Below are 23,087 nucleotides of genomic sequence, written 5' to 3'. Positions count from 1 at the left end.
AATAGTTAAAATCTAAAATGATAGTTAAATATAAATATAAAATAAATAGTTAAACTCTAAAATACATAATAAATAGTTTCTTAAATATTACTATAAAAAGTATATAGTAACATTTAAGAATATTTTATCAGTATGAATTAAAGAAGTGCATATATATGCATTGTACAAAGTTGCTTCAAAAATGTGTGGACCCTGGCATCATAAATATAAAATAAATAATAGTTAAAGTCTAAAATACACGATAAATATAGTTTCTTAAATATTACTATAAAAAAGTATATAGTAACACTTAAGGATACTTTATCAATGTGAATTGAAGAAGTGCATTTATGCATTGTAATACAAAGTTTCCCAAATCGCTCCAAAAATGTGCGGGTCCTGGGAGCAGATTGGCCGGTAACGCAAACTGTTAAATTCGGGGATTCGTTTTCTCTGCCTAAACTCCAAAATGTGCGACTCGCGCTCGAAAAGCTGTCCCCCGATCGATCTCCTCCCTTCCTCCTTTGTTTCAATCGAGATTCGGTGGTAAGATCGTTTCGTTACATCGCGCGATCACGATATATGCGACATACATGTCTCGTTTTCGGGAGTGAATTCGCTGAAAAACAAGAGGAGCAAGGCAGAGCTCGATCGATCTTTCTGGTCGCTTGCAAGTTAGCCGAAAGTCAGACGAAAAAGTACGTGTGTGTGCACGATCCGGCGGCGTGTGCATCGATCGCGTCCTCTCCAGTTTCTCACTCTCTGCTCCGCTTCTGCTCGTTCGCACGTACAGCGAATTCTCTGTCGTCTCTCTGTTCTCCGCGAGAAACGGAGATCAGCCGCGCGAAATTTCCCAGCCTCCGCTTTCCAAGCGCGCATGCCTTCGCGATTTTACCCGTACGGCGTTATTTCGTCTTTCGAATTTACGCCACGGCTACGAGAGCGATTGAAAAACCGAGAATTATACTGGCGGCAATCTTCGACCACTGACGGAGAAAGAGAGAGAGACTGTAAATTATTGGCGATAGAGATACTTGACAGTATTTTCTAGTCCTCGCTTTTTCCTGCACGTGCTGTACGTTTTATCTACAGTGTGGGCTAAAAGCACCTATTTCTTCTCACCTATGTTTTTTTTTTGTTTTGTTTTTAATAAAATATTGAAACGTAAGGAAAAACTAATTTTATTATTTTAAATTAAATTTTAAATTAAGTTAAATTTTTTAAATTAATTTAATTGTTTAATTGAATTAAATTAAACAAATTAAATTTAAGTAATTCAAACGTGACATACTTATGTTTTAAAGTTTTTTTATATACAACATTTCTTTCAAATTCAACAAGAAAAATTTAATTAATAAATAAATATATGTAAATATATATATATATAGTAGGACTTTCGGCCCACCTTGTACATAAAATACATGCATGTACTGCCGAAGAAAAATTGGCAGACAGGAATTCCACGTGATAGACGATAAGCGATAGAGATAATACCTTTAGAAATAGTACCCGAATATCTGACATAACTGAGGCTAGAGTTATTACTACTTGACTCGTCGGATATCCGAACAGTCGATACAATTTTATCTGTGTTTCTGTGACAAGCAGAGTAACCAAGACTGTTGAAACTTGGTAAAAAATATTGACGTACACTAGCGACATCTGCCAGCTCTAAAAGAGTATTTTTCTTTCACAACTATTAGTTCGAAGGCAAACGAGCCCTACTATTCAATTTAAAATAATTACTCTGTCGTTTTAGTATTTATCGCTAAAGTAAAAATTACATTTTGTAAACACTCGTGTAGAAATAATAAATGTGTGATCTCAATTATCTGATGTACCCAGGTGCCCGAATATCTTACAAGATAATTGAGGTTAGAGTGTCATTACTCGACTCGTCAGATACAATTTTACCCGATGTTTCGAGTAATTTGTGTTTCTCTGGCAAACAATAAAACAATAATTACAATCTATGTCCACTAAAGTGATAGAGAATCAGTGAAAAAAATATTTAAGATTGCTAAAAAATATTTGTATACATATATATATGTATATACAAGTAAATAATTATATAAAAAAATATATAAAATAAAATAGTAAAATATATAATATAAATATAATAAAATATTATATATATATATATCTTTCACAATTGGAAATATTGTTAGTTCAAAGTATACGAACAAATTCTAACAATGGAAAAATATAGTATCGAGTTGGCTAAAAAGTAATTGACCCTTTTTCTAGTGTACATCTTCAAATGTATCTAATTTTATTTTAAATCGCAAATGCAATCTGACATTCGATTGTTCAAGCTTGCTTTAGAAAAAAAAAATGCAAGATCTCGTTGACAATTGTTCGTTTGGCGTCGATTTCACAAATGGAAAATGAGAGTGGAACATTTTCTGCTATCTTTGAAGAGGAAAAAAAAAAAAAAAAAAAAAACATTGTGCAAGCGCTCGTAAAAAATTATCTAGACGTGTACGTGTGGTAAAGAAGCCTTAAAGAAGCCTGTGTCAGAATTGGTTTGCTAAATTTCACCACTGACGAAGAGAATATCAAATCGTTCTTGGAGCTATTTTTTGGTCGAGAAGGATAAGAACTTTTTGAACGTGAAATTTGCCTGAAAGATGGTAAAAGGCATAATCGAACGAAATGAACAACACGTCGTCTAAATGAAGCTTTCATTTCTCGTGATAAAAAAAAAACGCAGTTGCTTCTTGGCCAACCTCGTCTATTTTTATATATAAAAGACATCCGATTTAAAGTAATCACCACGTTGTTCTGTTACTTATCGCTAAAGTAAGAATCATGTCGCAAACATCCGAGTAATGCGAGCAGAAATAATAGACGTATAGTTTCAACTAGCAAGTAGACGATATACGATATGTCTATAGTGGTGTCGACGAAGGAAGAAAAAGGGACAAGAAAGAAGACCAGAGAGAAGAAAGAAAAAAGAATTATCAATTACATATTTTTGGAAAAATAAGGAAAGACGTCGCGCGAAATTGCAAAATAAAAAAAAAAAAAAAAAAAGAAACAATTATATGATCCAATCCCTGTGAACGATAGTAACGAGATCAAGGTCGATCTTCGTTAATTGCTGCCCCCTCTCCCTTTCTACTATCGCGTTTTCTCTTTTTTGCCCGAGTCACGGTCGTCTCTAATCTCGAACGCGCGTTGCAAAATTGGCGTGAGCAAACAGCAGCAACGATCGTACGATGGGACTCTGGACGTGGACAACGCATTGTTAATCGTTCGATGTGACCGAGGACGCGATGGTTCGGTCGACACGAGACGTGAGACAAATAAGAACAAAGAGATCGTTGAGACTCACTTTCGTCGGTCTGTGGTGCCGACAAGATGGCACTATGTTTTTTCTTCACATCCTCTACGTTCGTCTGGATCCTGTCTATCATTTCGCGGATCTCCTCCACCTGTGGAAAACATTGCGAGACGTTAAACCGCGTGGCGGTGTCGGGAGGACATACCGAGAACAGAAACGAAAGAAGAAATTAGCGTAATGATTGTGAATTGGGTATACGATGAAAATGAAGGAGGAAAACGTAAGATATACATACGTAGAGATACAAGGTATTAAAGAGGGAAAAGTTAGCCATTGATGGCAAACCGGTGTTTGAGTAAATGGCGGCACGGTAACGTCGTATTACAAATCCAAAGAAATTAAAGGATAAATTGTTCGGTAGCGACTTTTCGCAATTGATACACGTACATACGGCAAGGTGCATTACTGAACGCAACGATGAAAAAAATTGTCGATACTTAATGAACCAGTGGCGGTCCGCGGGCCCTTGCCCCTATTTTCCTAATCGCCTAGCGCTACCCCCTCCACTGCATCAATGGGGGAGTGAGCTCGTGCACGGCGAGCAAGTTTCAACGTAGTGGAGGGGATCGACGCGGTAGTGGGGGTAACGATCAAGAAAGTAGGGGCAAGGACCAGCGGGCCGCCAGTTAGCCACCTCTGCTTCAAACTGTTACAACTTTGTAAAAGAAAATCATATAAGGATGTGCTTGGTCTCATTTTTTTCAAAGCGTATTTTCACACCGTGTAAGAGAGTATCTTGCACTCGAAAATTGCAGAAATTCAAATATCTGTAAAAGCGGTGGTATCGAAAATTTTCTCCTTACAACGCTGCACGATTTTCTCCCTTCTCTTGCAATTTTATTGAACTCTGAACGTTAAAAGTTAGGTCCCGAATGTTGGAACTTTTTGAATTTTTGTTGTTTAACTCTAATGCTCAAAGTTCAAAGAATGACTTGAAAAATCATGCAGCAAGTTCTAAGGGGTTATATCTTCAAGACGGTGATGGATTCAGTCGTAAATAAAATTTTCCACTGTTTTTACATATGCGTGAATTTTTGCAAACAACACTTATCCATTTGTTACGCGTTAGTGTCGAAATATCTTGAGTAAAAAAAAAACTAGGGTAATTAGGGTTGTGAAAACATGAGCTTTATATTTTAAAATGAGACCATTGGGTAGATTATTGTACCATCTTTTTTAACAAAGTTACAACAGTTTAAAGTACAATTAATCGAACAATTTTTCAATTTAAATTAATCTCGGCGAAAAACTCACTCTGCGAGTACAATTTATATTTGCCAGAACAGTGACGAGGTCACCAAATTTCTTTTGGAAAGCATCCTGCAAAACAGTGCATATTTTGCTTTCTTCGCGTTCTACGTGCAGACAAACCACAAAATATCGTTAATGTTAAAAATCCACGTGTGCGTTCAGTTTTGCTCGCCACCGTAAGTAGATACGTACTTACGCATAACAGATAGCAAAACGTTCAACGCGCATCGGTCGACGAGATGCGAGGAAGGAAAGTGGGAATGCGGTGGTGGCACGCGACGAAAGGAAACGAAAACGAGAGACGCGAGTAACCAATTTTCCGAGGGAATCTTTCCGTTTCCATGGCAACGATTCGCATCGATGTTCCCGACCTTTGATAAAATTGTCTCTTCCCACGCGGCCACCGCCTATAAAAAAAAATTAAACAAGCGATACGAGCCCACGCGAAACAGCTACGAACGCAAATGTCACACAGTTGCTATTTGCACTTTCGGAGTTCTCCACGTCAAAATCGCTTGTGAACGTGAGATGCGTGGGATCGCGTCGCTTTTAATTTCCATTGTTCCGCGTTACTCCATTTCACATTTTGCCAAACAACGAAGCCGGCGTCGAGCACGATCAAAGTACACTGAAAGCCGCTCGAAAGTCTTACAAGGGAAGATACTGAATTTGTGAATCATCGACTTTGACGAAATTTGGCATAAAGAAAAAATATTTAACCCTGAAAACTACCCTAAAAACTACCCTCAACGTTGCGAGTGCGAAACACATATTTTGTCAAATATCTCGGAAATCGTCGAAGATATCGTTTTTTTTTTTTTTTTTTCTTTTTTTGTAAATCGATGAAATTTGCGTTTCTTCGACTACGAATTTAGCGTAAGAAATAATATATTGAAGAAACTACATTTATTGGTAAACAAATTTCATTGAAAACATTCACACTCCGGTGTGTTCCCTCGTTAGGACATTTTTCCTAAGATTTTTTTGACACATGTTCAGTGTTCGAATCGAGTTGCCTGTTTACCAATTATCGATCAACCGTACCGAACAAAAAAAGTAGAAGAATTGACAATATGACACGATACAATACACTCGGTAATATAAATTACACTTGATAATATAAAAAAAATTAAAACTAGTACTTGATAACATAAACTAAACTGATAATACGAGATAGGACTTTAAAAAGCCCCCTGGAGATAAAAATAACATACTCTCTTAAAATTCCTTGTGAAATGTTAAACTCGCAGGAATCTGCGAAGCGTTAACGTACAGTGGACACGGAAACTATTGTTCGTGCACTATCTAGATTCATAGTATCGAGTTTATTCCCTCCAGACACGGTTCTACGGTCATTTTCTTTCAAGAGGCCAACCAGAAGTACTTTCTCTGTCGAAAATTTTGTTCGCCAACTGCAGTAAATTCGTTACGGTCCCGATGACTGAACATCCCCCCCCCCCCTCCCCTAAAATTAGTAAGAGCGTCAATTTTTCCTCGACTATTTAATTTTCTCTCCGCTCTTGAAATGTGTATCAAGTGATTGCATTTGTCCCGAGACTTTCGAGCAGGTGGGGATGCGAGTACCCACACCTGCCTAAGTGCAGCGCGACTCAATCACAAGATCGGCGCGGCGCTCTATTGTCGAGAAGGTGGATCGGAAATAAGGGGTGGTGGTGGAAATATTTGATGCATTTCGCACGGGACACGTGACGCGCGATACGGCCATTCGGCTCGGAATCGTCTCGACCTAATTCCCCAATATCGAGACGAGCACCGTCCAAACAGAAATTTTCTCGCGTTACGATATCGACACGTTTCCATCTCCTGTAACTGCTTTCTCCCTTGTTCGTCCATGGACCAACTCCGGATTCGCGTCACACCACTGCCGGTACGTGTGATATTTTTACATTTACACACACACACACATGCACGTATCTTTCCAATCTAGATAAACCCGCCTCTATCGCGGAATTATCGGGATCAAGTCCGACATTACGGCTCTGGAGATTTCGATCTCCAATTTGTTACTTACCGAGGCAAGTTCGTTGCATGAGCGAGGCATGTACGTACTTGTACCAAAATTACGTGTAAAAACTATCACAGATATTCTGCACGTTTTTTTTTTTGGATCGGTGGAGATCCGTTTGAAAAATAACGTGCAAAATCGTCCTTGGCCGGTTCCCTCAAGGTCGAAGTTTTTTTTTTATCATTGCGTCGTAATCTACTCATCGAGAGTATGAAAAAGTCTCGGGGGAACCATGTGTCGGAAACGACCCCTTCTCTCAGAAAACAATGTTGAAACTTCCATAATTTTTAAACCCATTTTTTTATTTGTATTATTGTTATATTTTATAGCGAGATATGGCATATCGTGTAGAATTTACATTGTATAAAAATATTCTATATAAAAATATACAGTATTATGTATATAAATATATATAAATATAAATAAATATATATAAATATAAATAAATATATATAAATATACATAAATATATATAAATATAAATAAATATACATAAATATATATAAATATACATAAATATAAATAAATATATATAAATATATATAAATATATACAAATATACGTAAATATATACAAATATACATAAATATATATAAATATAAATAAATATAAATAAATATAAATATACATAAATATAATTATATTAATATAATATATATAAATATATAAATATATAAATATATAAATATACAGTATAAATTCTACACGATATGCCATATTTCGCTATAAAATATAACAATAAAATACAATAAATAAAATATAACAATAAATTACAATAAATAAAATACAACAAATAAATAAATAAATAAATAAAATACAATAAATAAACAATAAATAATACAATTAATAAAATATAAATTTATACAGTATAAACTCTATACGATATGCCATATCTCGCTATAAAACATAACAACACAACGAATAAAATGAATTTAAAAATTGTGGATGTTTCGACATCGTTTTCCGAGAGAAGGGGTCGCTTCCGGCACATGGTCGCCCCCCCCCCCCCCGGAGACTTTTTTTTATCCCCTCGACGACTAGATCACGACGAAACGATAAAAAAACTTTGACCTTGATGGAACCGGCCAAGGACAATTTTGCACAGTATTTTTCAAATCAGGTCTCCAACGATCGAAACGTGCAGAATCTAGCCGCGACGATGGCATTCACACGTGATTTTGATAGACAGGTTTTTCGCGCGAGGAGCGCAAATGTGGAAATTCCACCTTTTCCTCCCTCCGAGAGGGAAATGGTTTCGCCTAATCGCCCGAACAAACGAACGAACGAACCGACAATCCGACTCCAATTCCAATCTCCATTCCAACCGGATCAGATAGATAAACCGATCGATCGATTCGGTTACAGCCCCCTAAACACCCTCCCTCCCCCCTCCTTCTCCACGCGACTCGACTCTTCATTTCCCGATATAGCCGCTACTTACTTACTCCGTACTTACTTACGTAGCACAGAGCGAAGCAGAAACGTATCGATTATCCTCGATCGCGTCCTACAGGCGCGTTACTACTACTTGTCGTTACTTATCGCCACACGTTCGGATAATTCTCGAGAAGAGACGAAAAAGGAGAGAAAGAAAGAAAGAAAGAAAGAAAGAAAAAAGCAAGCTGCCATTCGTGAGAAGAGATGACGATCCGAGGAAGGAAATGGAGCGAACAGATGAGATGGAGCACGGGTTGAAAGATTGGACGACTGGGGAGAAAAAGGCAGGGAGGGACGAGAGATGAGAGGGCGATATTGTTCGTTGCCGTGGAGACACGGCGACGAGCAGAGAGAAAGCGGGGGGAGAGCAAGCGTTTTGCCAACGACGAGAAATCACCGCGCTCGCGTTTCACCTGGAAACGGCATTTAATCGGTTATGTTGTTAATTGTTATACTCACCTCCGCGAAGAATTCGGTCATGAAATCATCGGGCCCGCCGACGTTGACGGACACATCGTCCGCCACGTCATCGTCGTCCGACTGGGCCTGAAACAGATCGACGTTGCTCGTTAGTAACACTTTCATACACTTTTCACTTTTCCGATTCGTGCGCGAATCTCTTTCGGATCTCTCTCGCATCCCGCAAGTGGGCCGATCCGCCGGTAATTAATTGCGACACGCAATGAACCCAACATCATTGTTCAGCCTTTCAAATTGCTCAACGAACAAAAACGACTTAGGAGAAAAAAGGACGAGTCGCCGCATATTATTATTTTTTATTTCATTCATTCATTTACTTTTTTTTTTTTTTTTTTTTAATTTTAATGCTCCTGCTGTTAAACAAATCGTTACGCGATACGCGTTTATCGTCGACCAACAAATCAAAAGTTTGGTAATTACGCATGATAAACATCGTCGAGTCCGATACGATCGATACGATACATCCTGTATAGTGAAACACGCATTCTCGAACAATCAACGCGTCGAACAATCGCTAAATACCGAATAATCAATCGGTAATGTGTTACGCGTATTCTATCTCGTTCTCGTTCGAATTCTGTCTCTATGCAAATGTATCTGTGGGTGTGTGTTTACGTGTGTACCGCTTAACCTTCTATCCCAACCTTCTTCGTTTATCTAACTAACTAGGCGCAGGCTCGTGACAAAATTCGCCAGACACTGTCCAATTGTTTTCCTCGTTCCTCTCGTTTCTTACCAAAAGACTCTTACTCGCGTTCGTCTTGTACTCGAAATGAGTGATTAAAGATAAATATCGATATCGAGATTACCACGCGATACGCACTTTCTCGTAACAATACGTTACAATGCAAAAACAAAAGTGTAATTCCTTCCTTTTTTTTTTCCCAAGGATATCTACTTTGGCTCACCCGGTAAATCAGTTGAAACCAACTATTACATTGCTTTGATCATTGGGCATTACACAGGCGCAACAAGCGCACATTCGTCTCGATCCTTTTTAACATGTACATAACACTTTAACGTGCACACGTTACCGTGAGTAGTAGATGTCTCCTTTACTTCCTATCTTTTTTTTTTTCGTGTAATTTGCTTCGCTTTGACTGTCATTTTCAACTGTATTGGAAAACAGAGCCTACGAGTCGTCCATTTTTTTTTTTTTTTTTTTTCTTCTAAAGTACATATTTATTTCGGCTGTGAACTATCTATTGTAAACACTACGCAAACGTAAAATAATTCGGATACGAATCGCTTCCTTTCATACTGTGATCGAAATTTTAAAATAAGCTGAAAAATTTTCTTCTTACAATATAGAGAGAGAAAGAGAGAGAAAGAGAGAGAGAGAGAGAGAGAGAAGAAAAGAAAGGATTGTCGGCATGACAGGCGTTTATAACAATTCCCTACTTTTTTCCTGCGTGAGATACGCCCAGATGCAGGGTTCTCCCTGAGTGTTAGTCGATGCCTCTGACAATGAGTCATCGACACCGACACTATTCCTACGTACGATCGGTCACCTCCCAATGAAACTATAAAAATACCCGTGTCTCAACATACTCGGGACGTTGTATCACAGGACGGCGCTCGAGCATTGTCGGAAAAAGTAAGCTTTCCATCTGAAAGTGACTGCTTGAATCACTCGTATCAGCACCGAGATCGAGAACTCTGTCATCGTTATGAAATATACGATGACGAAAAACATATTATATTGGCAAACACCTGTCAGTCACGGGAAGCATTGGTGTCTCTCTCTCTTTCTCTCTCTCTCTCTCCTCCCTTTCTCCCCCTCCTCTTTCTACATACATACACACATAGGGAGAGATACACACATTATCTCTCATTCTCTACCTATTTATTCATCTATTTATTTGTCAGTCACTCTCTCTTTCTCTCTCTCTCTCTCTCTCTCTCTCTCTCTCTCTCTCTCTCTCTCTCTCTCTCTCTCTCTCTATACTCTCATCTGTTTCTGTTTCTTTCTCAGTCACTCATTCGTTCTTCTCTCTGTTCAACTACCAAATGGTCGACTGTCAAGCAGACACCGCGGAAACGCCTTCTTTCCACTTTACGAGATTCGTTTGATATCTGGTACGGTTTCGGAAGAAACATTTCGTCTCGTCGAATGAAAAAACAATAGACTATGACATACATATACGTATATACATACTATACATGTACGTATATATTTACTTGCATATATATATGCAGTAACACATATATGCAGGTATGTACACCGCACAAGAGTATCGTTTCTCAGAACGTCATAAAATACGAACGATGCGGAGAGTATCGGAATAACAGAATTGAACGAACGTAGACACGGGGAAATTGAAATTCGCAAAGGGGGCAGAAAGAGAGCACGCATGAATCGAAAGAATAATAATAGAAAAACCAACGGCAGAAAAGAGAGAAGAAACGTAAATGATAGGCCGTTTCGACGAATCGGCTCGATTTCGAAAAATATGCAGACGGTTTTTCGAAAACTCACCGCAACGAGAGCTGCTAATCTATCCTTGGTCATGGTGAGGGTAACAAAGTGTTGCGAGTCAGCGGGTGTACGGAACGATGAGACTAGCGACTAATCCCATTCACGATTTTATCCACATACCATGAGCAACTAAAAACTAAAGGAAACGGACACACTATCGGCGAGAGACACGATCATAAAATCGATACACTCGCGAACTCGGCTGCTTCTGCAGTGCCGTCCGTTCTGTTGCGCATGCGTCGCTGACGTCAACTACATTCAGGACCGAATCTAGACTTTGTCGTAGCCCCGCCTTTCCCACTTCCCCCGACTTTCTACCACTTTGCCCGTATTGGACGAATTTTTCCTTTTTATTTCTTTCTACCAACTATCTTCATCGAACGACAAAATTTTCGAAACTTCCTTCCAATCTGTCGATATACGCTTATATCTGTGGGTGCATACTGTCTCAACTTTGTCGAACGTTTGATCTCATCGGCTATAGGCCGAGGAAAAGTGGGAATCCTCGGTTGTGTAAAGCCGATCGTATGAATATCGAGGGCAACTTGTTGCAACAAATGTAAATTTTATGATCCATGCTTTTACGCTGCGTTACGTATCGCATTGCCATCGAGACGCTAAAGGGAGGAAAAGAAAAAGGAGGGGGGAAAAAGGAGGGAAAAAATTTCGCGAAAAGCGTGAAAGGGCAGAGCGAACGTACGCGCTGAAATTAAACGTTTATCACCGAACCTGTTCCGATATACCGTTTCACGTAGGTACATACGTGCACGTACGTGCGCGTATAAATTCTCCCGTTAAAAACTGAAACTCTTTGATACCGGCTCCGATGTGGCGCGCTCGCGTCATTCACGTGATAGATGTCGCTCGCCACGTCATTCTTTGATCGTAACTTTTCGACAAACACACCATTTACGTATTATTTTAACAATCTGAACTGAAAAATATTCCAGTTTAATTTTTTCACGGTGTACCGATCGGATACGTTCGTTAAATTGGATCGCGTTCTAATTAACGAATGGTGAAAACGCCGGACCCCTTCACCGACTCGAAGGAACGCCATTGTGAGCCGTAACGACTGTGCTGCAGGGTAAATTTTATCGGTCATTTTCACGTACACGTTACTTGCCGGGAAATTTCGTACCAATAATTCGCCGATTTTCACAGACCTGTGATAAATAAATATAGATCGGTCGGTTTATTCGGTTCTTCGTTGTTTCGATAGGATTATACGCGATCGTGTGGCAAGATTAACGCGAAAACCAGTGTTACGACGAGAAGCGCCATTCTCCCAGTGGAACGTGGTAAATTTGTACATTGAGTCGTTCCGAAGCGTGGCACGTTGACGAACCGGCATTCCGATTTCCTTGAAACAATACGATAAAATTGTATTTTCGTAGGTGCGTTCGTGTCACGATACGAAACGTATAACGTATCATTTTCAAGTACACTGTTCGTGTGTATTGGAAACGGGCATCACGTCGATCACGTTTTCAACGCGTGATACGATCCTCGATCTAGCATCTTCCAGCAACTTCCAACCATCCGAGTTTTTGGCTTTTCCACCGACAATCCGATTGTTTTCACTTTTCTTTCGTCGCATTTTCCATTTTTCTCTCATCCAACCGTCTAGCTTTTCATCCAAACGTTATCTTTTTCTTTCTTTTTCAGATCTCTCCTCGTCATATCAAGAATTTAAGTAAACTCTTAATCCGGTAATACATTGAAATGGCCCAACAAGCTGATATTCCCACTTTCAAGTGCGTGCTCGTCGGTGACGGTGGTACCGGGAAAACGACGTTTGTCAAGCGGCACTTGACCGGTGAATTCGAGAAGAAATACGTGGCAACGTTAGGTGTCGAGGTGCACCCTCTAATTTTCCACACGAATCGTGGCCCGATCCGTTTCAACGTTTGGGACACAGCCGGCCAAGAAAAGTTTGGTGGTTTGAGAGACGGGTATTACATTCAAGGACAATGTGCCGTCATTATGTTTGATGTTACATCGAGGGTAACGTACAAAAATGTACCCAACTGGCACAGGGATTTAGTTCGTGTTTGTGAAAATATACCTATTGTTCTTTGCGGGAACAAAGTTGACATTAAGGATAGGAAAGTAAAAGCCAAGAGCATCGTCTTTCACAGAAAGAAGAATCTTCAGGTAAAAACGCGTTCCAAGCGTGTATGGTATATTTCTTTTTTTCTTTCACTAATCTTCGAACAGTCTTCAAGCAGAAGACATCTTGCAAACAATAATTATCTCCGTGTTTCTTCCAGTACTACGACATCAGTGCAAAGAGCAACTACAATTTTGAGAAACCTTTCCTCTGGTTGGGGCGTAAACTAATCGGCGATCCAAACCTCGAATTTGTTGCAATGCCAGCCCTCCTTCCGCCAGAAGTTACAATGGATCCACAGTGGCAGCAACAGATAGAGAAGGATCTTAAGGAAGCGCAGGAGACAGCGTTACCTGAGGACGATGAAGATCTTTAGTTTGCCACGTCCCGTGTACAATGCGAACAGAGAGGACAAACCGTATACGTACGCGTGCGTATTGAGTACGTTACGTGCCTGTGCCTCTCCATCAAATCCAGAGATTCTTTCTTGAATAGAATTAATAATGTACAAGAATACTTCCGTTTCGTATGTAACTGGCAAACGATGGCAAAGATACTTCGACGGCTTGGCGTTTCTCTAGTTTTGTCCTGGAAGTTGAACGATATCAGGAATTGAACGTTACGTTTCCGCGCATATCAAGATCCACGTGCGTGAGAATTGATTGGGCACGATTTGTCTAATTTCGTACGAGTATCGTTGAATTTGATAAGAATGAATTTGAGAAAAATGATTGTCGTACGCATTAGCCAACATACACATTGTCCCATTGATACTTTACGCATGCTAGATTAAAAGTCGTTCTTTCCTTTATTTACATATTAATCGATATTGGTATGCGTGATCGATATCGATACTGGTATGCGTGAGTACTACACGTATGTTGTGTGAAACGATGTATTTAATGTAACGAATGCATAACTTGTTGATAAACCGAATTGTCGATCTGCTTCATTGTACAGTCGGGTCAAAGCTGTCGGATTGTTCTTGTTAATTTTGTAATATCGTAAATACCGAAATATTGTACGCGAATCGTCTGTACCGGAATGAATGGACATGCTGTTTCCTAGCGCAAAAGAAATTAATTCTGTGAGAAAGAATCTTTCGATACGATCAATACGCTAATATTAGAAAGCAACTGTTTACACACGCGTCTGCATATGCTCACGCGCGTACGCATTCATGTGTACACTACATACGTGAAATTTTGAGAAATTCTCAAAGTAGTCCAATCTTTACCAATAAACGACACGTAATCTTTGCTAATACCTTACACACAGAAACACACACACACACGATCATCCGGCGATAAACGAACGAGAGAAAGGAAGCGGCCTTAGATGTGCAGCCGTTTTTACGAGTATCTTCGATTTTTCAAACACACGGCATTGTATGAATTTTGAAATAACGTTCGGCTTGAAGCGGAGCACGGTTTGTAGTCAGTTGCGTCCTGTCCATGATAACGAGGACTGTTTACTATTTTTTATTAGCGAAGGTGAATGTACGATTTGTTCAATTTAAATTATATAAACAGTGTTTTTCTTTTCTATATACAAACACGTTCGTTTGGTTATAGAGGAGCGAACAAAGCGTTGCATACGTTCCTTTCCACCCCCGCCCGCCCTCCCCAATTCCTTTGTTCTATTGCTAATCGACTACACCTGAACGCATCGAGTAACGTGTACGCAAACACCATGGCACAACTACGGTTGTAAAAATAACAGAAATGAGAGGAGTACGAAGTATCGGTGTCCCATCTGCTGTTTGAAAAAACTTGTACCGTTGATGTATTGGACCTCAATAAATCATCGTTGAACTGTTTTTTGAAACATTTTCAAATCGCTCTACGTTTAAAAACTGATCGTTGCAAAATTAAACGTAAAATCATTAAAGTACACCGTATAGAAAAACAGTTTATTTGTCAATTTCCTACGTGTCTGAAAACAGGAATGATCTTTGATAAGATCAAATAATCATACATAAATGCATATATACAATAGTAACAGGAGCAATAATGTTATTATTAATAACTACGATGGTATAATGCGCATAAAGGTATGTTTCGTGTATTTATGCGTCGGTGGTGCGCGCGTGCGTATGTGTATTTGTTAAATTCGATTCTACTTGATTTTATTGAGTTGAAACGAGATAAATACAGTAAATAATTACAATTACGCTTGCGCCAGTCGCTTCTTCAATTTCTTTTTACCTTCGATAAGCTCTAAACGTTCCGTTTCACTCAAACTCGGCAAAGTATTGGCAACAACTCCAGTTGCTATGGTCTTGAAACTATCTCTTATCGTAAATCGTTGACCCTTTTCACATACCATCGGCCTTATTAATTTCAATACAATACTGAAAACAAAAAATCCAATACTCTCGTTGAATCGACGCAACACGTCCTCTCCATTCCTGAATTTAAGAATTTAAGGTAAACTTACGTGGTATCTTCACCAGGCATGACCAAGTCTTTTCCTTGCAGGTTTATCTGAGCTTGGCAATCCCACGTTTTGGAGAACATTTGACCGTTCATCATGTGGTTTATAGGCCTAATTCTACCTCCTTCCTCCGTTGTCAGCATGTATATCTGACATTCTAAATGATCGTAGGCTTTCATGCTTCCTGGTTTACACATTATCATACCCCTTCTAATGTCCTCTCTTTTTAAACCTCTGAGCAAAGCACCCATCTGATCTCCTGCCTCGGCTTCCTCCAGCGTTTTGTGAAACATCTCTATTCCCGTTATCGTCGTCTTTATTAGTTTGTTGTATCCGATCAGTTCGCATTCCATGCCCTTCTTTATCTTTCCACGTTCCAATCTGCCACTGACTACCGTCCCCCTACCCATGACTGAATAAACGTTCTCTATCGGCAAACAAAACGGTTTGTCCAATTCTCTGATGGGAGTGGGAATATAAGAATCCACAGCTTCCAACAGTTTTAATATAGCGTCTCGTCCAATCTCTGGCTTGGTGCCGTCCAGCGCACAAAGGGCACTGCCTTTCACGATGGGTATGTTTTCTCCGTCGTAACCCATTTGAGTTAACAACTCTCTCATCTCCATCTCTACTAAATCGATCATTTCGTCGTCCGCGACGTCGACCTGTGCGAAAAAATGTGACACGTTTTTGACAAGTGAGAGTTTTTAGAGATATTTACACACGGTATACGATGCACGAACAAAAAAAACTGAATGTAACGTTACCTTGTTGATGAAGATAACAATGTGAGAGATACCGATCTGCTTGGCAAGAAGAAGATGCTCTCTCGTTTGCGGCATGCTGCCATCTGTAGCAGCAACAACAAGTATAGCTCCGTCCATCTGTGAGGTACCGGTGATCATGTTTTTTATGTAATCTGCATGCCCCGGACAATCAGTGTGACCGTAATGGCGATTGTTTGTCTGATATTCAACGTGTGCAACGTTGATAGTTATACCGCGTGCTTTTTCCTCAGGTGCGTTATCAATCTCGGCATATTGTTTCGCTTTGGCGAGTTCCAGCTCCGAAAGTACTGAAAGAAACAAGGACGATCTCGTTGAGAGGCGAAAGAGACAAAAAAAACTGTGAAATCAAATGTACATGCAAATTGGTATATACGCATATACCTTTGGTGATTGCCGCTGTGAGAGTCGTTTTCCCATGATCGACATGTCCGATCGTACCAACGTTGCAATGAGGCTTGTCCCTGTTAAATGTTTTCTTCGTACTGTAAAACCTTTGCGTTATCAGATCTGAGAAATAGGATCCTGCTCGCAATTGACCGTAAGACTGCTAAAAAAGAAAAAAAAGAAAACAATGAGAAAAGAAGATTTTATCTCGAGATCGATTGAGAGGTTAGGTCTCGGAATTTGCTTACCTGTTTAACGAGATGTTTGACTAAAAATAGCTGTTTCACTGCTTGCCTGAGTACTGAAAACAAAGCAAACGGCTTCGTTTTTATTGATTGAAAATTAAAGAGGTTAGAATTTAACTCCCTCTTAACTTCGTTCTAGCGGCTTCCATTTTGACGAAATTGTTTTTTCTCAAAGTGAAAAGAAACAGGATCGATTCGTTCCGAAGCAACGTTGTGTCGTTCGATTTTCTCGCATCTACTTACCCGAACTGCAAACCATCTTTGTACTAAATACCATGTTGGAAAATTTCTCAAACGTTTACGCCGCAACCAGCGAAATCTCCGATTCGAGGCTCTGAATAACCAACGCGACAAGCGCGACACTCGCGGGAGAATTGTTGACCGAAAATTGTTGCGTAATATCTTCGACTTTAATTATTAATTTCATCATACGCGTGCACGTGTCATATACGCGCGTATCAATAACAGGTATACACGTATTTACACGTGCATCCTCCTCCCCCGAACGGACATTCGACGCAAGAAAAAGTTTTGAAGAATTTGATTTCCTCATCGATTGGCGCGTTCTGGAGATTTCTGTACCTATAGCACATGTACTTGCCAGCTCTTCCATTTTGTGATTGGCCGAAGGTACGTAAACGCGGCAATCGTTAACGGCATTGTCGAAAACTGTTCAGAAACGCATTCTCTTCTCGCGACAAAATTTTGGGTTAGGTTTAAGATTTATCTTCGCGTTGCCGAAACGCTGACTTGTCGAACGAAATTCGAGCGAAGAGTGAAATAAAACGTAGGTTAATTCCCTCGCGAGGGAAAATCGTGCGCTGAGAGAAGAAAGACACGGAACGAGGATGCGTGTACACGCGCGCGCGGCAAAACTAACAAGTGAGATCTAATTAATTCGCGGCGAATAACGAGGCACGAGAGAAAGACGAGGAAGAAGGTGTGTGTGTATAGAGATGATGCGGCGGGGATCGGGAGGATTATCATTAGCGTGGTTATAGTATAATTTCAAGATACTCGGTCAGATAAGAACGTAAGATCAGCATGCATTGGGAGTATAACGTGAGATAAATGAAGTCAGATATAAATATACGCGCGTATGCTCCGGACGTCTTTATTCGCGCGTTCGTGAAACATAATGGCGGATTAAATTAAAACATAGCGGCGGAGGTTATCGCAAGAAAGCAGCAAGTCAGAAAGTTGAACGCGAGGAGAAGAATTTCTCCCGGTACGCAAGGTAGGCAATCATCGAAATTAACTGTTGCCTTCTCCTTCGTTTCACTACGGACACTTCAGCGTTCACCGGTTGTTTGCGAAAGTTTCGCTCGACTTTTTGACAAAGGGAGACTCGAACGAGCAACGAGTTTGTTCCGGTTTTCGTTTGTGTTTTACACAGCGGAGGTCCTTTACCCCGCTGGCAACGCGTTTCCACGCGTTTCTCGCCGCTGACTCTTCTTCTTTTGTCTCGCTCGATTCCCCATTTACATTCCAGCGTAGTTGATCGCGGCGCTTCCTGTTTCACCAGCGACTCACCGCCATACCACCGCGTGCCATTTCCCGCTTGCCGCTCTTGTCTTATCGGGCCGAACCGAAAGAAAGCGTCGCAAGTGCGACGATCCGTCCGGCGCAGCGCCGCCATCAAGTTGACCAAGGGTTGCTGGTGGGACGGCGATACCGTTTTGCTCGCGCTATCAATCATCCGACAGAACCAGAAATTGACGAAAACCACCTTCTGCCGCAGCGGTAGATGCACCGGTAGATTGTACTAGAAACGAAACAAAACGAAACGATCGAGCAGAACAGAGCAGGAAGAAGGGAAGGGGGTGGAACGGAGTCGGTTGTTCGTTTCGCACCGGAATACCAATGAATTTCGTGGCGCGTGACCCGAATCGTATTCGTTTCTCGCGACACCTCTCCTCATCTGTCTCCGGATTGATACGAATTGTCGGTAACTCGATCGCTGACTCGAAGTGATTCTCCCGTGGCGCGTGGAGAACCGTTTTCAAAGGTTGACTCTGTCAGTTTCAGTGGTGGAAAAAAAAAAAATGCGGAAAAGGAAGCGCAAGTGGAGACTAAAAAAAGACTAGAGGAGACAGAGAGACCGAGAGACAAAGTAGGAGACGGAGAGCGTGGTAAAGAAGAGTGGGAGAGCGGAGGGAACACGGTTATGTCCGCTTTTCCATCCCGTTGGTGCACGGGGGCCGAAAGCAGCGCAGGAGGGCCGTTCAGTTTGCCTTCAGTCATTTGGAAGGACGCGCGGACGAAGAAGAGACTTGCCAGCAGTTCACGCGTATAGAATAACCGTGCGCGAGATACACAGTCGTACCTGTAGAATCGGTTTCGTTCGTTTACCGATACAATCGTCGCGCGCTTGGTGCCGCGCGTAGGAGAAAGAGGAGAGACGATGCGCGGAAACGGCGAAGCGACGGCGGTCCTTCTTCTTCTTCTTCTTCTGTTGGCGATCACGATCGACCGTTTGGTGAGTTTCGTTTCGAACGATCCGAACGATCCGAAAAGTGGGCGAGAATCGGCGCAAGGTTTGATAATGCGGCGCTTGAGGAGAGAAAATGAGAAGGGCCAAGGGGTTTTGGAGACACGGTGAAAAGGGTGGTTCGGAGGAAAAGACGCACTTGCTTTTCGCAGCGGCGAAAGCAAGTAGCTGTAACTCCTGACTTCTTTTAGTAACGAAACTTTGGCTGGCGAGCAACATCTGACTAACGGTGCATGTCACGCGACTGCGTTACACACAGTCGGGACGCAAATGTCGCATCTTTCGTTCTTCTCTCTCTTTTCTTTTGTCACGTACTCGCTCGACGTATACGGGGTGGGCCGGAATTTGTGGTACAGCCGAGCGAGGGGTGATTCTACGTTCGGAGAATAAGAAAAAAATTTGGTACAACATTTTTTTTATCTGGCGCTCGGTTTTCGAGGGAATCGACATTAAAGTTTGTTCGTTCTTTGAGTTTCCACGCAACGAATTGCCTTCGTTGTTAGAGGATGTACCCTTGGCTACTGTAAGGAGTATGATTTTCCAACATGACGGTGCACCGCCACGTCACGCGACGGAGGTTGAAAATTTTTTAAATCAAACGTATTCGCGTTGGATCTACCGCGATGGTAAGGCACGTTGGCCACCCAAGGTCCCCGGACCTCGCGCCTCTAGATTTTCTTTTATGGGGGCATGTGAAAGAACAAGTTTATAAAGACAACATTTCAAACGTTCGCACGTTCGAAGCAAACGATTATGGAAAAATTCGAGAAATTGAAAAACGACATTGGCTTACATTCTGTTCAGACATCATCAATTCGTCGAGCAAACTTGTGTATGCAGCAACGAGGAGGACATTTTCAACGATACTTGTAACAGTGTACTGTGTTGTAGCGCTGCGATAGAAAGTAGTAACAAGGAATAAAAAATTAATTATCAGTAGGGACACTTTGTACTGCTTTAATCACTCAATAAATAATGTTTGCAAACACTGTCCCGGACGGAGACAACTACGCTGTAGAAGAATAGACAACTAAATCGTTCACAAAGATGAACAAACTTTAAAGTCGATCCTCTCTCGAAAATCGAGCGCCAGATAAAAAAAGTTATACCAAATTTTTTTTCTCATTTTTTGACGTAGAATCACCCTCTGTTCGGCTGTACCCTGAATTCCGGCCCACCCTGTATTTGTTATTTCGATTTTGTTTGTTGCTCTCTTTTCACGTACATGGGCTGGAATGAAAAGTGTGAAATTGACTTTAAATTTATAAAGGTCAAAGTTTTTTTTTTTTTTCTTTGTTTGCATTGAATTCTACTCATCGCCAAAACTTTTCCAAGATTCCTAATCATCCGAATCAGTCTTGAAAGGAAATTTATTGCTTCGTTCTGTAATGCATCTTAAACTTTTCAAGACATTTTTCTTGATAATTATAGTTTTAGTATTATTTAGTTTAGAATTGTTAGTTTTAGTATTATTCAGTTTAGCATTGTTAGTTTTAGTATTATTTAGTTTAGTATTGTTGGTTTCAATATTATTTAGTTTAGTATTGTTGGTTTCAGTATTATTTAGTTTAATATTGTTGGTTTTTAGTATTATTTAGTTTAGTATTGTTAGTTTCAGTATTATTTAGTTTAATATTGTTGGTTTTAGCATTATTTAGTTTAGAATTCTTAGTTTTAGTATTATTTAGTTTAATGTTGTTGGTTTTAGTATTATTTAGTTTACTATTGTTAGTTTTAGTATTATTTAGTTTAGAATTATTAGTTTTAGTATTATTTAGTTTAGTATTGTTGGTTTTCAGTATTATTTAGTCTAGTATTGTTGGCTTTAGTATTATTTAGTTTAGTATTGTTGGTTTCAGTATTATTTAGTTTAATATTGTTGGTTTTAGCATTATTTAATTTAGAATTCTTAGTTTTAGTATTATTTAGTTTAATATTGTTGGTTTTAGTATTATTTAGTTTACTATTGTTGGTTTTAGTATTATTTAGTTTACTATTGTTAGTTTTAGTATTATTTAGTTTAGAATTATTAATTTTAGTATTATTTAGTTTAGTATTGCTGGTTTTCAGTATTATTTAGTCTAGTATTGTTGGTTTCAATATTATTTAGATTAGTATTGTTGGTTTCAGTATTATTTAGTTTAATATTGTTGGTTTTAGCATTATTTATAATTTAGAATTCTTAGTTTTAGTATTATTTAGTTTAATATTGTTAGTTTTAGTATTATTTAGTTTAGTATTGTTAGTTTTAGTATTATTTAGTTTAGAATTATTAGTTTTAGTATTATTTAGTTTAGTATTGTTGGTTTTTAGTATTATTCTATAGTCTAGTATTGTTGGTTTCAATATTATTCAGTTTAGTATTGTTAGTTTCGGCATCATTCAGTTTAGTATTGTTAGTTTCAGCATCATTCAGTCCAGTATTGTTAGTTTTAGTATTATTATTCTGCACAATTATAAAAATTGCAAGACACACTCCAGAAGCAAAGCTATCAATCGTGACAACGTAAACGAAAACTAGTCAAAAAAAACCTAACCCGGTCCGGCATGGAACAACACGTTGTGCGTTCAGACTGCGTACTCTTTCCACGTCTTTCTATCGTCTTCCTCTCTACCCAGCTTGCCGCTTCCGCGTTTTTCTTACGCGTGACCCGGCGCTTTCGTTCGCTGCGCGCTTATTGTTCGACGATGAGATGAGAAACGGTGGTAGGAGGCGACGGGACAGGAAGCAGAGTCGAGTGGGGCGCCCGGAAAGCAGGAAACGACGAAACGTTGGAAAAATGGAGAACAGAGACAGGTTTCGGAAAATAGATTCGAGCTGGAACGAATGGATTTCAGGGGGCGACCGGTGGCTCGAGGACGCCTGGCGCCAAGTTGGACGATCGGTGCAGCAGGGACGCGGAATGCCAGTCGAGGATCGAGGGTAGTCACTGCGACCATGGCCACTGCCGCTGTCTGCCATACTTCGCCGCGTACAATCGCACCTACTGCCTCGAGGGTGAGAATTAGTTCGCGATTCGCAGCGTCGCGTTCGATTCAGCCCGCGTAACAACGAGCGCTGTTTCATTTCTCGAAGCGACTCTGTTGGGCGAGGAGTGCCTGGTCGACGAGCAATGCACCCTGAAAGTAGCCAACAGCGGCTGCTTGGACGGCTTGTGCGCATGCGCGGACGGTTTCCTGCAGTTTCGTCGGCACACGTGTCTGGCCGGTAAGTCGAGCACTTTTTCGCCGGCAAGTGTCGTACTCCCTTCCGTAGAGACGGGAAGTTCGTCAGATCGCCACGCCGATTGCCGATCAATCGACGGATTGTCGACCGCGTTACAAAAATGACGAGATAACTTATTCCAATAAACAATAGTAATACTATAACTTACTCTAGCTTACACTTACTGGGTAATAATGACACTGTATATGTAATACTGGTAATAATGACGCTGGTATATAATAATACTACTACTATATAGTATATAATATTAATAATAACACTAGTATATAATATATAACACTAATAATAATACTATTATATAATATATAGTAATAATAATATTAGTATATAATATATAATACTAATAATACTACTACTATATTAGTACATAATACTAGTAATAATACTATTGTATAATATTAATAAT

At 40.0% G+C, this 23,087-nt stretch overlaps 4 protein-coding genes across 13 annotated transcripts in view; 2 read left to right on the top strand and 2 right to left on the bottom strand.

Annotated features, from left to right (window-relative positions):
• Positions 1–11,290, bottom strand: part of LOC122531110 (syntaxin-1A) — a 32,648-nt gene extending 21,358 nt beyond the window's left edge. Inside the window, exons 1-3 of one of the 4 annotated variants that reach the window (XR_006307192.1) lie at positions 10,999–11,290; positions 8,499–8,585; positions 3,317–3,416 (exon numbers count right to left, since the gene is read on the bottom strand). Coding sequence is in view for 2 of the 4 variants with exons in the window: in XM_043658715.1 (XP_043514650.1) it covers positions 3,317–3,416; positions 8,499–8,585; positions 10,999–11,031 (220 nt within the window). In the remaining 2 variants the exon portion in view is untranslated. The remainder of the gene's footprint in view (positions 1–3,316; positions 3,417–8,498; positions 8,586–10,998) is intronic. The other 3 variants (XR_006307191.1, XM_043658715.1, XM_043658716.1) reach the window with 3 other exon arrangements.
• Positions 11,291–11,883: 593 nt separating this feature from the next.
• Positions 11,884–14,930, top strand: LOC122531111 (GTP-binding nuclear protein Ran). Of its 3 annotated transcripts, none has more exons than XM_043658718.1 (3): positions 11,884–12,085; positions 12,667–13,155; positions 13,272–14,930. In XM_043658718.1, the coding sequence occupies exons 2-3, from the start codon at positions 12,724–12,726 to the stop codon at positions 13,485–13,487; spliced, it is 648 nt and encodes a 215-aa protein (XP_043514653.1). In that variant the 5' UTR covers positions 11,884–12,085; positions 12,667–12,723; the 3' UTR covers positions 13,488–14,930. The 3 variants fall into 3 exon arrangements, with proteins under 3 accessions (XP_043514653.1, XP_043514654.1, XP_043514652.1); XM_043658719.1 differs by having other exon boundaries at positions 11,884–12,299; XM_043658717.1 differs by having other exon boundaries at positions 11,884–12,395.
• A 79-nt stretch (positions 14,931–15,009) lies between these two features.
• Positions 15,010–17,357, bottom strand: LOC122531105 (elongation factor Tu, mitochondrial-like). 2 transcript variants are annotated; one of them, XM_043658706.1, is made up of 6 exons: positions 17,208–17,357; positions 16,968–17,020; positions 16,717–16,882; positions 16,315–16,622; positions 15,551–16,212; positions 15,010–15,464 (listed from the first exon to the last, which is right to left on the bottom strand). In XM_043658706.1, exons 1-6 carry the CDS (start codon positions 17,239–17,241, stop codon positions 15,281–15,283), a joined length of 1,407 nt encoding a protein of 468 aa, XP_043514641.1. In that variant the 5' UTR covers positions 17,242–17,357; the 3' UTR covers positions 15,010–15,280. The 2 variants fall into 2 exon arrangements, with proteins under 2 accessions (XP_043514641.1, XP_043514642.1); XM_043658707.1 differs by having other exon boundaries at positions 16,717–16,879.
• A 90-nt stretch (positions 17,358–17,447) lies between these two features.
• LOC122531108 overlaps positions 17,448–23,087 on the top strand; it is a 7,175-nt gene continuing 1,535 nt past the window's right edge. Inside the window, exons 1-4 of one of the 4 annotated variants that reach the window (XM_043658711.1) lie at positions 17,448–17,594; positions 18,987–19,443; positions 22,294–22,453; positions 22,532–22,663. In XM_043658711.1, coding sequence (XP_043514646.1) covers positions 19,369–19,443; positions 22,294–22,453; positions 22,532–22,663 — 367 coding nt within the window. In that variant the 5' untranslated portion in view covers positions 17,448–17,594; positions 18,987–19,368. Of the gene's footprint in view, positions 17,595–17,912; positions 18,202–18,879; positions 19,444–22,293; positions 22,454–22,531; positions 22,664–23,087 lie in introns of those variants that run through there. The other 3 variants (XM_043658710.1, XM_043658713.1, XM_043658709.1) reach the window with 3 other exon arrangements.

This window comes from Frieseomelitta varia, unplaced genomic scaffold (genome assembly GCF_011392965.1).
Source record: "Frieseomelitta varia isolate USP_RPSP 00005682 unplaced genomic scaffold, Fvar_1.2 scaffold_375, whole genome shotgun sequence".
NCBI classification, from domain to species: domain Eukaryota; kingdom Metazoa; phylum Arthropoda; class Insecta; order Hymenoptera; family Apidae; genus Frieseomelitta; species Frieseomelitta varia.
The sequence above is the reverse complement of the archived record's forward strand: the minus strand, read 5'-3'. Positions and strand labels throughout refer to the sequence as shown.

Bases quoted from the DNA above. Each gene is read 5' to 3' on its own strand.
- LOC122531111 (XM_043658718.1), top strand. From the start codon at position 12,724: ATGGCCCAACAAGCTGATATTCCCACTTTCAAGTGCGTGCTCGTCGGT. The intron at 13,156-13,271 runs GTAAAAACGCGT...TGTTTCTTCCAG, and splicing joins ACAGAAAGAAGAATCTTCAG to TACTACGACATCAGTGCAAA.
- LOC122531105 (XM_043658706.1), bottom strand. From the start codon at position 17,241: ATGGTATTTAGTACAAAGATGGTTTGCAGTTCGG. The intron at 16,883-16,967 runs GTAAGCAAATTC...TTTCTTTTTTAG, and splicing joins TCAAACATCTCGTTAAACAG to CAGTCTTACGGTCAATTGCG. The intron at 15,465-15,550 runs GTAAGTTTACCT...TTTTGTTTTCAG, and splicing joins ATGCCTGGTGAAGATACCAC to TATTGTATTGAAATTAATAA.